Source organism: Pituophis catenifer, unplaced genomic scaffold (genome assembly GCF_029215685.1).
Source record: "Pituophis catenifer annectens isolate HBS135680 unplaced genomic scaffold, rPitCat1.0.hap2 SCAF_3, whole genome shotgun sequence".
Taxonomy (NCBI): Eukaryota; Metazoa; Chordata; class Lepidosauria; order Squamata; family Colubridae; genus Pituophis; species Pituophis catenifer.
The window spans coordinates 178518799-178531950 of NW_027256883.1; the positions used below are offsets into that span (position 1 = coordinate 178518799).

General features: G+C 38.1%; 1 protein-coding gene across 2 annotated transcripts in view; it reads right to left on the reverse strand.

Annotated features, from left to right (window-relative positions):
- Positions 1 to 13152, reverse strand: part of TSPAN2 (tetraspanin 2) — a 55433-nt gene that overhangs the window by 21534 nt on the left and 20747 nt on the right. For both annotated transcript variants that reach the window (XM_070939870.1, XM_070939871.1), the window contains exon 2: positions 12993 to 13095. In XM_070939870.1, coding sequence (XP_070795971.1) covers positions 12993 to 13095 — 103 coding nt within the window. The remainder of the gene's footprint in view (positions 1 to 12992; positions 13096 to 13152) is intronic.

A 13152-nucleotide genomic window follows, 5' to 3' on the forward strand; every position in this document is an offset into this window, starting at 1 on the left:
TGTTGCTTAATGCAATATACATCTTTCAACAAAATAAATACCCACACAACTTTATCAAAAAGTGCCTGACCACTCAACACCCCAAAGCACAGCCAACACAAGGTGTGAAAAAGATACTACTTCCGTATATCAAAAACATTGCTAAAAGCATAGGAAACTGGCAAAGAATGCTGTAAATTGTGATCATGTGACTGCAGAATGATGCAACTGGTTGTAAATGCAAGCACCTGAAATGCAATCAGATTACTGTGGGAGGAGGGCAGGAGTTGTAACTTCAAGGATGGGTTGTAAGTGGATTTTTAAAAGTCTGTAATAACCTTAAATGATCATTAACCCACCGGTTGTAAGTTGACAACTACTTCTATCAATTAATGGCAGAAAGAAGTATTGGTTTGGAGCAGAGTAAGGCTCAGTTTAAAATGTACAAATGAAGAACATGTTATTACTAAAATGTATAAACTTCAAACTGAAATTTGAAACAGAAGAAGAACAAGTGAAAGAATGTATGATAAAATGGGCTAAGAAATAATATAATATAATATACAAATGGAACAGTGGGAAAAGATATGGTTGAAAGGACTGACATTTATATTATTATAAATATTATATTATAATTTTTGTGAAATGAGAGTAAATCATTGGTATATGTCACCGGAGAAACTGCTAAAATGCATAAAGGTACTTCAAATTTATGTTGGAAATGTGAACAACAAGATGGGACATTTTACCATACTTAGTGGATGTGAAAAAAACTATAAAATGTTGGATTTAAATACATACTAATGTATTAAATAAATACTAATTCAGAAGATTTTAAAAACTAATATACAATTGAAGCCAATGACTTTCTTTTTGGGACTGATCAATAAACAAATAGAAAAAGTCATGGCATTTTGTTTTGATACCTAATAACTGCAACGAGGTTATTGTATGTACAAAGTTGGAAACACTTGAAATTACTCAGACAGGAGGAACAAATAGTGAAGATATTCACTATTCACTATTCACTAGTGAAGAATATTTACGGGACCGCCTACTACCACCAACAGCCTCCCACCGACCAGTACGCTCCCACAGAGAGGGGCTCCTCCAGGTGCCGTCGGCCAAACAATGTCGGCTGTCGGCCCCTAGGGGGAGAGCCTTCTTTGTGGGGGCACCGACGATCTGGAATGAGCTCCCCCCAGAGATACGGAGGATTCCGGATCTGCGCACCTTCCGCCGCGAGTTGAAGACGCTTTTATTTCATCAAGCGGGCCTCGCCTAAATCTTCTCCCTTTTAAGTGTAAATTTTAAATTTTTAATGTATTTTAAAATTATGGGTATTTTAAATTATGGGTATTAATTCAGCCAAATTTATTTAATTCATTTTATTTGATTTTAAATTTTGTATATCTATGTGTTTTATTTCATGGCTGTACACCGCCCTGAGTCCTTCGGGAGTAGGGCGGTATAGAAATTCAATAAATAATAAATAATAATAATAATAATAAGATGAAGGAACTTGCTGAGATGGCCAAATTGACATCTTCGATCAGAGAACAGACATTATCAAAGTTTATTGTTGGCTGGAAATCCCTTATAGGCTTCTTACGTGAAACAGAAAAAATGAATTTATGATCTATGGTTTTGATTATTTGAAAAAATAGATGATAGAAAAAATGAAAGTCATGTTGTAACTATGGTGTTGGTTGTCACTTTTAAAGCCCTACATGGCTTGGGACCAGGTTATCTGAAGGACTATCTCTTCCCAGTTAAATCCATCTGACCCCCCAGAGTAGGGAGACAGGGAATGCTGTGGGTCCTCTTTCCTAAAGAGAGATATCTGGTGGAATCCAGAAGAAGGGCCTTCTCCATGGTGGCTTCCTCCCTTTGGAACATCATCCCCATAGAGATTAGACTAGCCGCTGCTTTGAAACTCTTTTGCAAGGCCCTGAAGACCTGGTTTTGCCAAAGGGCCTGGGAAACTCAGAGTGAGATGGAGCCCGTGAAGTGGCTTGTTTGATTGCTTATTGTCATTAAAGGGATGGGGGTTACTGTTTTTACTCTTTGATATTGAGTTTTTTATTTCTTGTAAGCCACCTAGAGTCACTGAAAGTGAGTGGGCTGCCATATAAATTCTCTAAATAAATAAATAAACAAATTCTCAAAATAATTAAATAAACCATAGAGTAAGAGATAACTTTATACTTTTATGTTCTGTAAAGAAAATGGGAAGTTATTTTTTTAAAAAATATTTTCTTTCTTGTTTTTTACGTTTTGGGTTTTCTATTTTTTCTTGTATTTTTTTCTTTATTCTAGATATTAGCTTCTTTAAGAGTTTATCTTTATTCAAATCTTAATACAGTTACATCAACAAAATAAAGAGCATCGCTACTAATGGACCCCAGATCACATAAATACTGGTGCCGATCTTCCACTCTAAGGTACCTACAGTTCAGTGGTGGATTTCAAATTTTTTTACTACCAGTTCTATGGGCGTGGCTTTGTGGGCGTGGCATGGTTTGGTGCGCATGGCAGGGGAAGGATACTGTAAAGTCTCCATTCCCACCCCACTCCAGGGGAAGGATACTGCAAAATCCCCATTTCCTCCTGAGCAGCTGGGACTCGGGAGGCAGAGAATAGATGAGGGCGGGGCCAGTCAGAATTTTTACTACCGGTTCTCCGAACTACTCAAAATTTCCGCTACCGGTTCTCCAGAACTGGTCAGAACCTGCTGAAATCCATCTCTGCTACAGTTGCCAAATTATGAATAAAATTGTTTCTGTTTCTTGAACTGGCAGCCAGTTGTCTACTCCAAGTAGGTTAACATACTTGGATTGCAAACCTGTGGAGTTTTCTGTCTCCCTTTGCTGCCATTTCATTGATGTCCAGATCTGTGCAGCCCAAATACAGCAGCCTTTATTTCAACATCTATTTCAGGGAGCAAATGAGTGGAGGGTGGAGTCTGAGTCCTAACTGGTTTCTAAAAAACCAACTTGTGCTCTCATAATAGAGTTGATTTGAAGTCAGGAAGCTGCTACTAAAAAGAGCTTGAAAGTGGAGCCATGTGCAAAATGGGGGAGCCATTTCCCCATTGTGTCCTACGATTCATAAACTGGAATGGCCATATATGCAAATCCAAATGTCTAATTTATCATTACAGTTCTATCAGTGGTTGCCCCTGGATCAGATGCTGAGGAACAATACCAGAAAGGAACCATGACAACGTTTCCCAAGATTGGCTGTTGTGGGGTCTAGAAAGGTGGACTAGCAACACTAACATAGGATTAACAATGAGTACTACCTCCTCTGATTAGTGTCAGATCTTCAGAGTTTTAGGAATAACAGTTTAAAAACTTACTTTGTGAAATCTAATTTAACTGTTAAATCATAAGCTCCTCTGATATTTTTAATAACTCATTAGAATTGGTTGGGATGGATGGCTAATTTATTTATACCCATCTTTCAGATGGAGCTTTTCATCTTTTCAGATGGAGGGACCCAATGGCTCAGTGGCTAAGATGCTGAGCTTGTCGATCGAAAGGTCAGCAGTTCAGCGGTTCAAATCCCTAGGGCTGCGTAACGGGGTGAGCTCCCATTACTTGTCCCAGCTTCTGCCAACCTAGCAGTTCGAAAGCACATAAAAAACGCAAGTAGAAAAATAGGGACCACCTTTGGTGGGAAGGTTAACAGCATTCCGTGCGCCTTTGGTGTTTAGTCCTGCCGGCCACATGACCACAGAGACGTCTTCAGACAGTGGTGGCTCTTCGGCTTTGAAACAGAGATGAGCACTGCCCCCTAGAGCCGGGAATGACTAGCACATATGTCCGAATGGAACCTTCAGAAGCTAAGTTTGCAAAATAATGTACAAGCACTGAGACTCTGTAAGTGGGCACAAGAATCCTAACACATTGATTATGGATAGGCAGTTCAGTATAAATTTGTTACTTTCCAAGCACTTGTCATTTGGTTTGTAATCTCTGAGATCATAACTCGCACTCCATTGACAGGTAGATAGATTATGCAGAGATCAAACGGTGGGCACTCATACTGCCTGACAACCTTGGTGAAATTTAACTGAAGTCAATAAGAAATTTTATTCCACCTGGCATGGCCCAATCCTACATTGCAAGGCATGCTTGAGCTAATAGCACAGCTGCCAGCCTGTTTCCAAGGGGACGGAGCCAGTGGATGGAAAAGATGAGCAGAGAGCAGGTTTTCAGAATAAGGCCAGGAAAGAGATCCAGCAGCAAAAGCCTACTTTGTGGGCAGTGATGGGACTTAACACAGCAGGCGTGTGCCAAGTCAATGGAAAATACAGGACTATAATTGTAAATTATTGTAAAGTTAAAAATAGGGCAGATCTAGCAGAACCTGTTCAAAAATACACAAGAGCCTGAAAAGAGGAAGAAAAGTCCAGACAGTTTCTAGAAGTTATAATCAAGTCTTCATATTTCTAATCAGATAGTAGCAAAACTGACCTGAGCAGGAGGAGAAACTATAGGTAGTCTTTCATAAAGTTACAATGGAACTGAAAAAAGTGATTTATGACCATTTTTTCACACTCATGACCATTACAGCATCCCCATGGTCACATGATCAAAATTTGGATGCTTGGCAACTGACTCATATTTATGACAGCTGAAGTGTCCTGGGGTCATGTGATCCCCTTTTGCGAACTTCTCATAAGCAAAGTCAATGGGGAAGCCAGATTCACTTAACAACTGTGTTATTAACTTAATAACTGCAGTGATCCACTTAACAACTGTGACAAAAACATCATAAAATGGGGCAAAATTCACTTAACAAATGTTTCACTTAGTAACAGAAATTTTGGGCTCTATTGTGATTGTAAGTCGAGGACTACCTGCAGTAACTTTTTAAATCTCACATGCCAGTATCTCATTTCACAGTTTTTTCTGATAGCTGTGTTTTGTTTTGTCCTTCAGCCATAGAAGTTGCTCCAAACTTTTATTAGCTGACCAAGAAAAATGGGTAAATCTGCTTGTTAAAAAAAGGGCAGAGAATCAATAGCCCCCAATGCCAGCATTCCTCAATTACTGGATGCCTGAGAGTTAAAGTTCAGCAACTTCGGATTGGCCAGAGTTTTCCCTTTCTTGTACTAAACAAAGTAGAGGTTCACAGTAACATCTGAAATTCTCCGCAAGATTTTGCAAATGTAAAACTACATTCATGCCAAATATCAGCATACAATTTACAAACATCTGTAAAATTTAAATCAGTCTAACCTGGACCATATTTTTTATGAAATAGGTGTTTTTATTGGTTTATTAATTTGTTTATTTATTGGCATTCAGAGGACAAAGCCACAGGTCTCAGTGTAGGAAGGGTTATAGTGAAAGAAAGGGATTGTCCCAAAATCATCCAATGAGCTCTGTAGACATGTCTCTATGGGAGATTCAAACTCGGGTCTCCCTGTTCAATAACTTAATCATTACATTGAATCCGAAGTATACTAGCTGGGTATGCAAAGCATTTGGAGATGGCAGGAGAAAGTTTTCAAAGAGTCATGGGAGCCCAGAAAAAGATACAGCTGCTTTAATGATTTGGAGAAAGATGTTTTTTACATTGCAATGTAAAAAAAATATTTCAAGGGATTTGCATGGCTCTATTTACTAAAATAGTTACTGGCTATGAGAAAGTTCAGGTGGAAGATACATTTTCAGATATTTCCATGAGTCTTCAGTTGGCTAATAAAATCAGGCACCTGACAAATTTGTCTGCTTAGATACATGTTTTTGTTAGATGAGGGGCCATTTAAATATGATGGGTAGGCTTCCTTGTGGTTAAGATACTGGGCTTGTTGACCAGAAAGTTGGCAGTTTGATACCCAAGCACCATATGATGGGATGAGCTCCTGTTCTTTCTCCAGCTCCTGCCAATGTAGCAGCTCAAAAGTATGCAAATGCAAGTAGATAAAATAGGCACCTCAATAGGTACCAATTGGTGGGAAGATAACAGCATTCCCTATACCTCAGCATATAGCCATGCTGGCCACACGACCACGGAAGCATCTTTTGACAATGCTGGCTCCTTCAGCTAGGAAACAGAGATGACCACTGCCACTTAGAGCTGGACATGACTGGGCAGGTGAAACCTTTACCTTTACCTTTTTATAAGTATAATACATCAATTCTGCAATGTACTGACCTCTTCTGAAGTTTTTAACATAATTGTCTTTATGGATAATGGAACTTCATTGTACACTATAGCTTGTCTTATGGGGGGCATTTCATGCAAAAAACGGTGGGGACAAATGCAATATATCCAGGGTTTAATTTCCCTTTTGAGGAATTTGCTTCAGGAAAGTCATACCATACCAAAGAGGATCCATCTAAAACCAACCTACTGCATCCTTTGTATAAATACAAAGTCTGTGATTCTCGAAAACATGTATCTGATCAAAAAAGATGCCCAAAGAAGGAAATGTAACATTATCTTGGACTGATTTCATTGGAGGTGCTTGGCTCTGCGAAACCAGTGAATAGCTGTAACACTGCCAATGTAAATAACTAGGAAAAAAGATGTTTAATGTAACTCAGCAGATTTACCTCTCCCTGTCACATGGATTGCCTGTTATTCTTTCTTTCACCAAACTTTTGAATAGTAGCTTTGCAGAAATGCAACCACAAATAACTCTTACATCAGGCTGTTAGTTGTAATAGGCCAAAGAACATGAAACAGCACTAGTATTAACAGTGGTAAAATAGTAATCTTGTTATGTTTCCCACTCATATGATGAACGGGGCTCTTAGGCTCCAGAGAAGAAGCAAGAGTAGCCTTGGTGCATTGCACAAGTGGCCTCCAGACATTGAATGCAGCAGTGGTGAAATTCAAATTTTTTAACTACTGGTTCTGTGGGCGTGGCTTGGTGGACGTGGTGTGGCTTGGTTGGCGTGGCTTGGTGGGTGTGGCAGGGGAAGGATACTGCAAAAACCCCATTCCCTCCCCACTCCTGGGGGAAGGATATTGCAAAATCTCCATTCCCACCCCACTCTGGGACCAGCCAGAGGTGGTATTTGGCGGTTCTCCGAACTGCTCAAAATTTCTACTACCGGTTCTCCAGAACCTGTCAGAACCTGCTGGATTTCACCCCTGGAATGCAGCCAGCCTTGCCCAACCTTTGAGGCAAGGGTGAAATGCTCCTGGTTCGGACCGGATCACCCGATCCGGTAGCGATGGAGGCAGGTGGTTCAGAGAACTGGTAGCAAAAATCCCTGCCCCCCCCATGCCTAGCTGAGCCGCACAATCATCAGAGGCTTTTTTTTTTACTTTTAAAAACATTTTTTCTACAACCTCGTCAGCCAAAAAATGCTTTTAAAAGTAAAAAAAAATTAGCCTCTGATGATAGCGCGGCTCAGCTGGGATCGTCAAAGGCTTTTAAAAGAAAAAAACCCTTTTTTTCTTTTAAATGCCTCTGACAATCCAAGCTGAGTTGCCTGATGGCAGAGGCATTTAAAAGAAAAAAAGTCTCTGCCAATCAGGCAAGTCAGCTGGGATCGTCAGAGTCTTTTGAAAGCATTTTTTTTACAACCTCTTCACCAAAGAGATTGTAGAAAAAATGGTTTTAAAAGTAAAAAAAAAAAAATTTGGCCATGCCCACCCAGTCACATTACCCCCCCCCCCCAAGCCATGCCCACAGAACCGGTAGTAACAAATTTTAGATTTCACCACTGCTTTGAGGCATTATGGATTGTGGCAGCCATCATGTGTAGGCGTTCTTATAGACTTTTTTAAAATATATAATTTTATAAAATCTTGCTTCAATAAATGTAATATGACAATACAACTGATAGTCAAGGGCAAATTTCTAAAACAGCTGTTGATGGAGAAAAATGTCAAGAGCTGAATTTGATTTCTAATAATACTTTCTTCCAAATTTTCAACGTTGATGAATTATTTAATACAATTTTCCTCCAGAGCATCATTAAATAGCAATCTTGCCAGATGGATCACTATGAACAAAATGAGACAATGTAGGGAATATTTATTTTGAACCTAGTCATACTAAAACCATTTTAAAAGAACCCGTTCACTATCTCAGTGGATCTAATGCCTATCAAATTAATGATTTTTTTAATAAATGTAGTCTGCCACTTATCTTTTGTTCAAACTTTGCTGCTAATACATTTTTCTTTTAGTTAATATCAAAACTATTAAAGAAACTACAAATCTGCTTGGAGATTCTCTATATTTCATCTTTTTACCCTTAAACATTCCTATCAAATACAAAATTGACAGGACTTTGTTAGTGCTAACATTTTACCTTTAGATCTTGCTATCAAATTTGTCAAGCATTGTTTTAATAGAATCTCATTTTATAGTTGAGTTTTTATCCTGTTTTAATTTTTATTTTTTATTATACAATTTTGTTTATTTTGTTTATTTTTAAAATGTCTTCTTAGCTATCTCTAGTGTCTCTGGCTAAAAGTAAGGAGAAAAATATTTTTTTAATAGTTATATACTAGTCTGTTTCCCTGAAAATAAGACATCCCCTGATAATAAGCCCAATCGGACCTTTGAGCGCATGCACTAAAATAAGCCCATCCCAAATAAGCCCTCCTCGAAAATATTTAAACACATGCACAGCCAGTTCCCCGCCATTTCCTCTGGTTAGGGTTAGGGAGACAGAGCTGGAAATCAGGTAAGACTGCAAAAGGAGTCCTGTCTTGTTCCACACACCCCAAGATAATAAGACTTCCCTGAAAATAAGGCCCAGTGCTTATTTTGGGTTCAAAAAAATATAAGACAGGGTCTTATTTTCGGGGAAACACAGTATCTGGAAGAAGTGTAGTTACACTGCGATCCCCAAAGTATTCAGCTATAGTCCACAATAATAAAGCTGCCTTTTCCTGATCTTGGATGACTTACCTCATTTAAGAGTAAAACATTTATCAAACTAATATCTTTATTTTTGTCAGAAGTGTCAAGACACTGAATTGATTTGCTGCACTAGGATTTCTTTCTGCAATATTGTAGCCTGGAGAATGAGCTTTTGTGCTCTGACATATCTATGAAGAAATCAGGTGTTGCTTTTGATTTTGATCAGCCCTTAATATTACATCTGAATCAATTGCATCTATAATACCAGCTTTAATCCATTGGAAAGTCACAAACTTGCTTCAGAAGGATGGAGGGATGGAAAAAACTGTAGCTACATAGTAAAACCAAGACAATGTCTGTCACTCTCCTTTCCTTGTTCTCAGATTTTTCCAGTAGACTGCCCTTGAAACAAGGAGTCAAATAAGGCTCTTAGTCTATAGTACCCTTAAAGCAGGATCCTGCTAATAGAATAAATAGTCATTACTTTGAGTGTATTTCACAGTTCCTAAGAAAATATGGCTAGAAAAAATATTAATAGAAATTGTTAAAATTGTGGAATCTAAAGTACCTTATTTTGAAATTTCTTTGTGGGCTACACTTAAGAATATCTATATTGTGTGTGTTTAAGTTTGCTCAAGCATGAATACCTCTAAATATATTTACGGTAGACATACACCATTTGGTAAATACGGTGATATATACGGAAACTTTTGTCTTGTGCAGCACAGATCCTTTACAGATAAACAAGTAGAGGTACCTTCTAGAATCACCATTTTGCCAGTAAAATAGGTCTCCAGGTGTACTGGGCTACAATTTGCATCAATCCTGGCCAAAATGACCATAGATGACACAGAGCAGGACCAGGCTGAGGTGCATCTGTTTTTAATCTGGAGATCAAACAATCTGCATCTAGGGAGTTTTATTCAAAATATTCTTGCCAGCAATGTAGCTCTCTGTTTTAATAAAGCAGGCACAAAAAAAAGTAAGCAAGCAAACAAACAAAGCATGGGTAAAATACAGGACAAAAAAAGGGCAAACTTCAGAGTGCCTGAATGCTAGCAACTATTAATATATTCTAACCAGCAATTGGGATTTTATTTATTTCTCCCTGCCAGAAGGTTTACAGTCAGATTTAGAAAGATGCAGAAGCTTAAAGTGATGCATATTAATGGTGCAAGCCTATAGAATAGAATAGAATAGAATTTTTTATGGCCAAGTGTGATTGGACACACAAGGAATTTGTCTTGGTGCATCCGCTCTCAGTGTACATAAAAGAAAAGATACGGTCATCAAGAATCATAAGGTTCTTAATGATAGTTATAGAGTACAAATAAGCAATCAGGAAACAATATCAATATAAATCGTAAGGATACAAGCAACAAAGTTACAGTCATACTGTCATAAGTGGAAGGAGATGGGTGATGGGAACGATAAGAAGATTAATAGTAGTGCAGATTTAGTAAACAGTTTGACAGTGTCTATATGGCTATTTAAGTCCCAGTGAATTCAATGAAGCTTGATCTCTAGCATATATGTATGGGAGTGTAATTTCAGACTCAGATAACTCAAGGTGTTATATGGAGAGAGATTTATTTGGGGCTTAATTAGACATGGAATTCAAGAACTGTGTAAACATCCCCCCCAAAATATTAAACAAAGCATATCTTACATTGCCATACTGATTAAAAAAATATTTGGGCTACAAGATATTCTAAAACAATTCCGTTCAATATCTGCCTAGAAATCAAACTATGTTGAGAAACTGGCGCTAAGGGCATATGTTAGAGAGGTGCCAATTATTGGATATTTTGGTTTGTGTAATGCGTCACATCTGATGATCTTTATCCCTGAAAGGCTGGGCTACGAGCCAGGACTTCACTCCGTAAAAAACACTTAAGTTCTCTCAACAGTGGTTAGGCTCAGGCAAGAGAAAGAAAGGCTTTGTCATAGATGCTTTAGTGTATTTTACCCCCTCCCTTATATGAGTCTATCTAAGGCTCACCGGGCAATTCTGCTGTTAAGAAAGCTGGCTTACACATACATTTTCTTCAGTTTAAGATTGGATTAAACAAGTAAACATTTAAACATTGTTTAAACAAGATTATATACAGTTTTGCAAGATTTCACATCAAGTGAATAATACTTAAATGTCTAGATTCTAGCGCTCATTAACAACCTTGATATCACTATTCATTATTTCAAGATGCATAGTTCTGAAATCCTAGTTTCACTTCATTCTGCATTGGTCATAGTTGCTCTCCAGCAGAATGTCCAGTTCTGGACACCACATTTAGACACATTCAGAGAAAGAGTAACGAGAATAATCAAAAGACTAGAAACTAAGTCCTATGAAAGTTCTGAGAAAAACAGGGAAGATAAGAATATGATCAAATTTTAAAAATCTGGACAAAGGTGTCATCTTGAAGACACCTCTATTATCCCAGAGGACAGGATATGGAATAATGGATGTAAATTACAGGGAGATGGATTCAGAGCAATTCAACAATGAAACCTATTACCAGGAAGGTGATGATGACTTGAGCTGTCAACTGATGGATGTATTTAAGCAGAGCCTCCTCTCATGGATATTTTAATCTGGATTCCTGCACTGAGAAGGGGACTGAATTTAACATTTTAAAGGTTATCTTTCACCTCTATGATTCTCTGTTAGTGGTGAAAATTTCTACACAATAACTTCATTGCCTTAGGTAGAATTAATGATCATAACACAGTTTTGATTTGGTGTAGAGATTGTATGTAGGGTCATATAAGTAGTTGCTTGTTTGTTCAGTGTTCAAGAGGACATCTCTTATTAACTTTTAGAGTATATTTTTAAAATGCATTTATAAAACAAATGAAATACAGAAGCTGTAAACTTCTGAAAAGTGAAAAATAATCAATCTTAGAAGGGAGAATAGATGTGTGACATCACTTGTATCATCTAATTGGTGATGGTGGTGATAAGAAAAAATATTCCCTCCAAAGATGATCTTTTGAGAAAGTTGTAACTTGTTTAAAAATAAGGTGGTGTTCTATGAAAGGAAAAACATATGACTTGTCTATGGATGGAATTTTCAGTGAAAAACATGTGTGGAAAAAAAAAAGAATTAAGAATTTCTCTCTCCCCATTATTTTTCTACTAGCTGGATGCCTGTGTTTCGCTACAAAACTATCTGCTATGTGATAAATTGACACTTACAGCCTGAAACTTAATGTAGAATGTGTAACTCCGTAGTATCAGAGGTGTTGATACAATGCAACTGGCAGTTGGAACAGAGGGGGAGGGGGAGTAGAATGTCCCACCCCGCAGCATCCATCGGTATTCATCTGGCTAGCATCCTGTCAGTGTGTGAGAGAGTTGAGGGGTGTTTGGACACTCAAACAGTATTTGCTGTGTGACTAAGAAGGAGACAGGAAGGAGGCTGGGCATGGCTTAGCTCAACTGTTCTGTAGTAAAGCTGCTTGCTGCTGTGAAAGTAAAACTGAAAGTGAAACTCCTCTCCTCTGCTTGTGTTTTTGCATTTGGAACAGATTTTTTTTTGAGGTGGGGAGGGGGAGTAAAAACTCCTTAGCATCAGAGCTGGAACAGATTTCCAGCTCAGTAAAACTCCTAAGCATCAGAGGGCTGTTTGGAAAGTGAAACAGTATTTGCTGTATGAGCAAGAAGGAGACAGGAAGGAGCCTGGCTGTGGTTTAGCTCAAGTGTTCTGTATTAAAGCTGCTTCCTGCTGTGAAAGTAAAACTGAAAGTGAAATGCCTATCCTCTGCTTGTGTTTTGCATTTGGAACAGATTTCTTTTCAGGTGGGGAGGGGGAGTAGAACTCCTTAGCATCAGAGCGTGTTAATAATAATATAGGAAATACTAATGCTCTATTGGTCATTTTGAAAAAATCCTTTCTTAGTGAGCACCTAGAAGCCAAGAGAAACCTACGTGGCAAATTTCAAGTTTATGGGCTTTACGGTTCTGGAGATTTCGTGATTAAGGCATGAGTAGTTTTCGCTTTTATATATATAGATAATGATATGTGATAGATTATCTTCATGAATAATAGTCAAAAATCTATAACATATATGTTCAGGAAGCAAAAGCTTTCTTGCCCCGCATGATTATTGTTGTTGCTACCAAAGAAAAATTATATTTACACAGTAATACTTGATATGGAACTTACCCATAAAAAAATATTCTGGGGAGGCTTCATCAGTTGCTAAATCTCTTATAACATTTCCAAACCGCAGCCATAGCCCAAAAGCGATAACAGCTGAACCTGCCAACTGGAAAAGCAAAGCAAAGGTTAAATGCTGAAGGAAGATGGGTGGCAAGCACAGAAA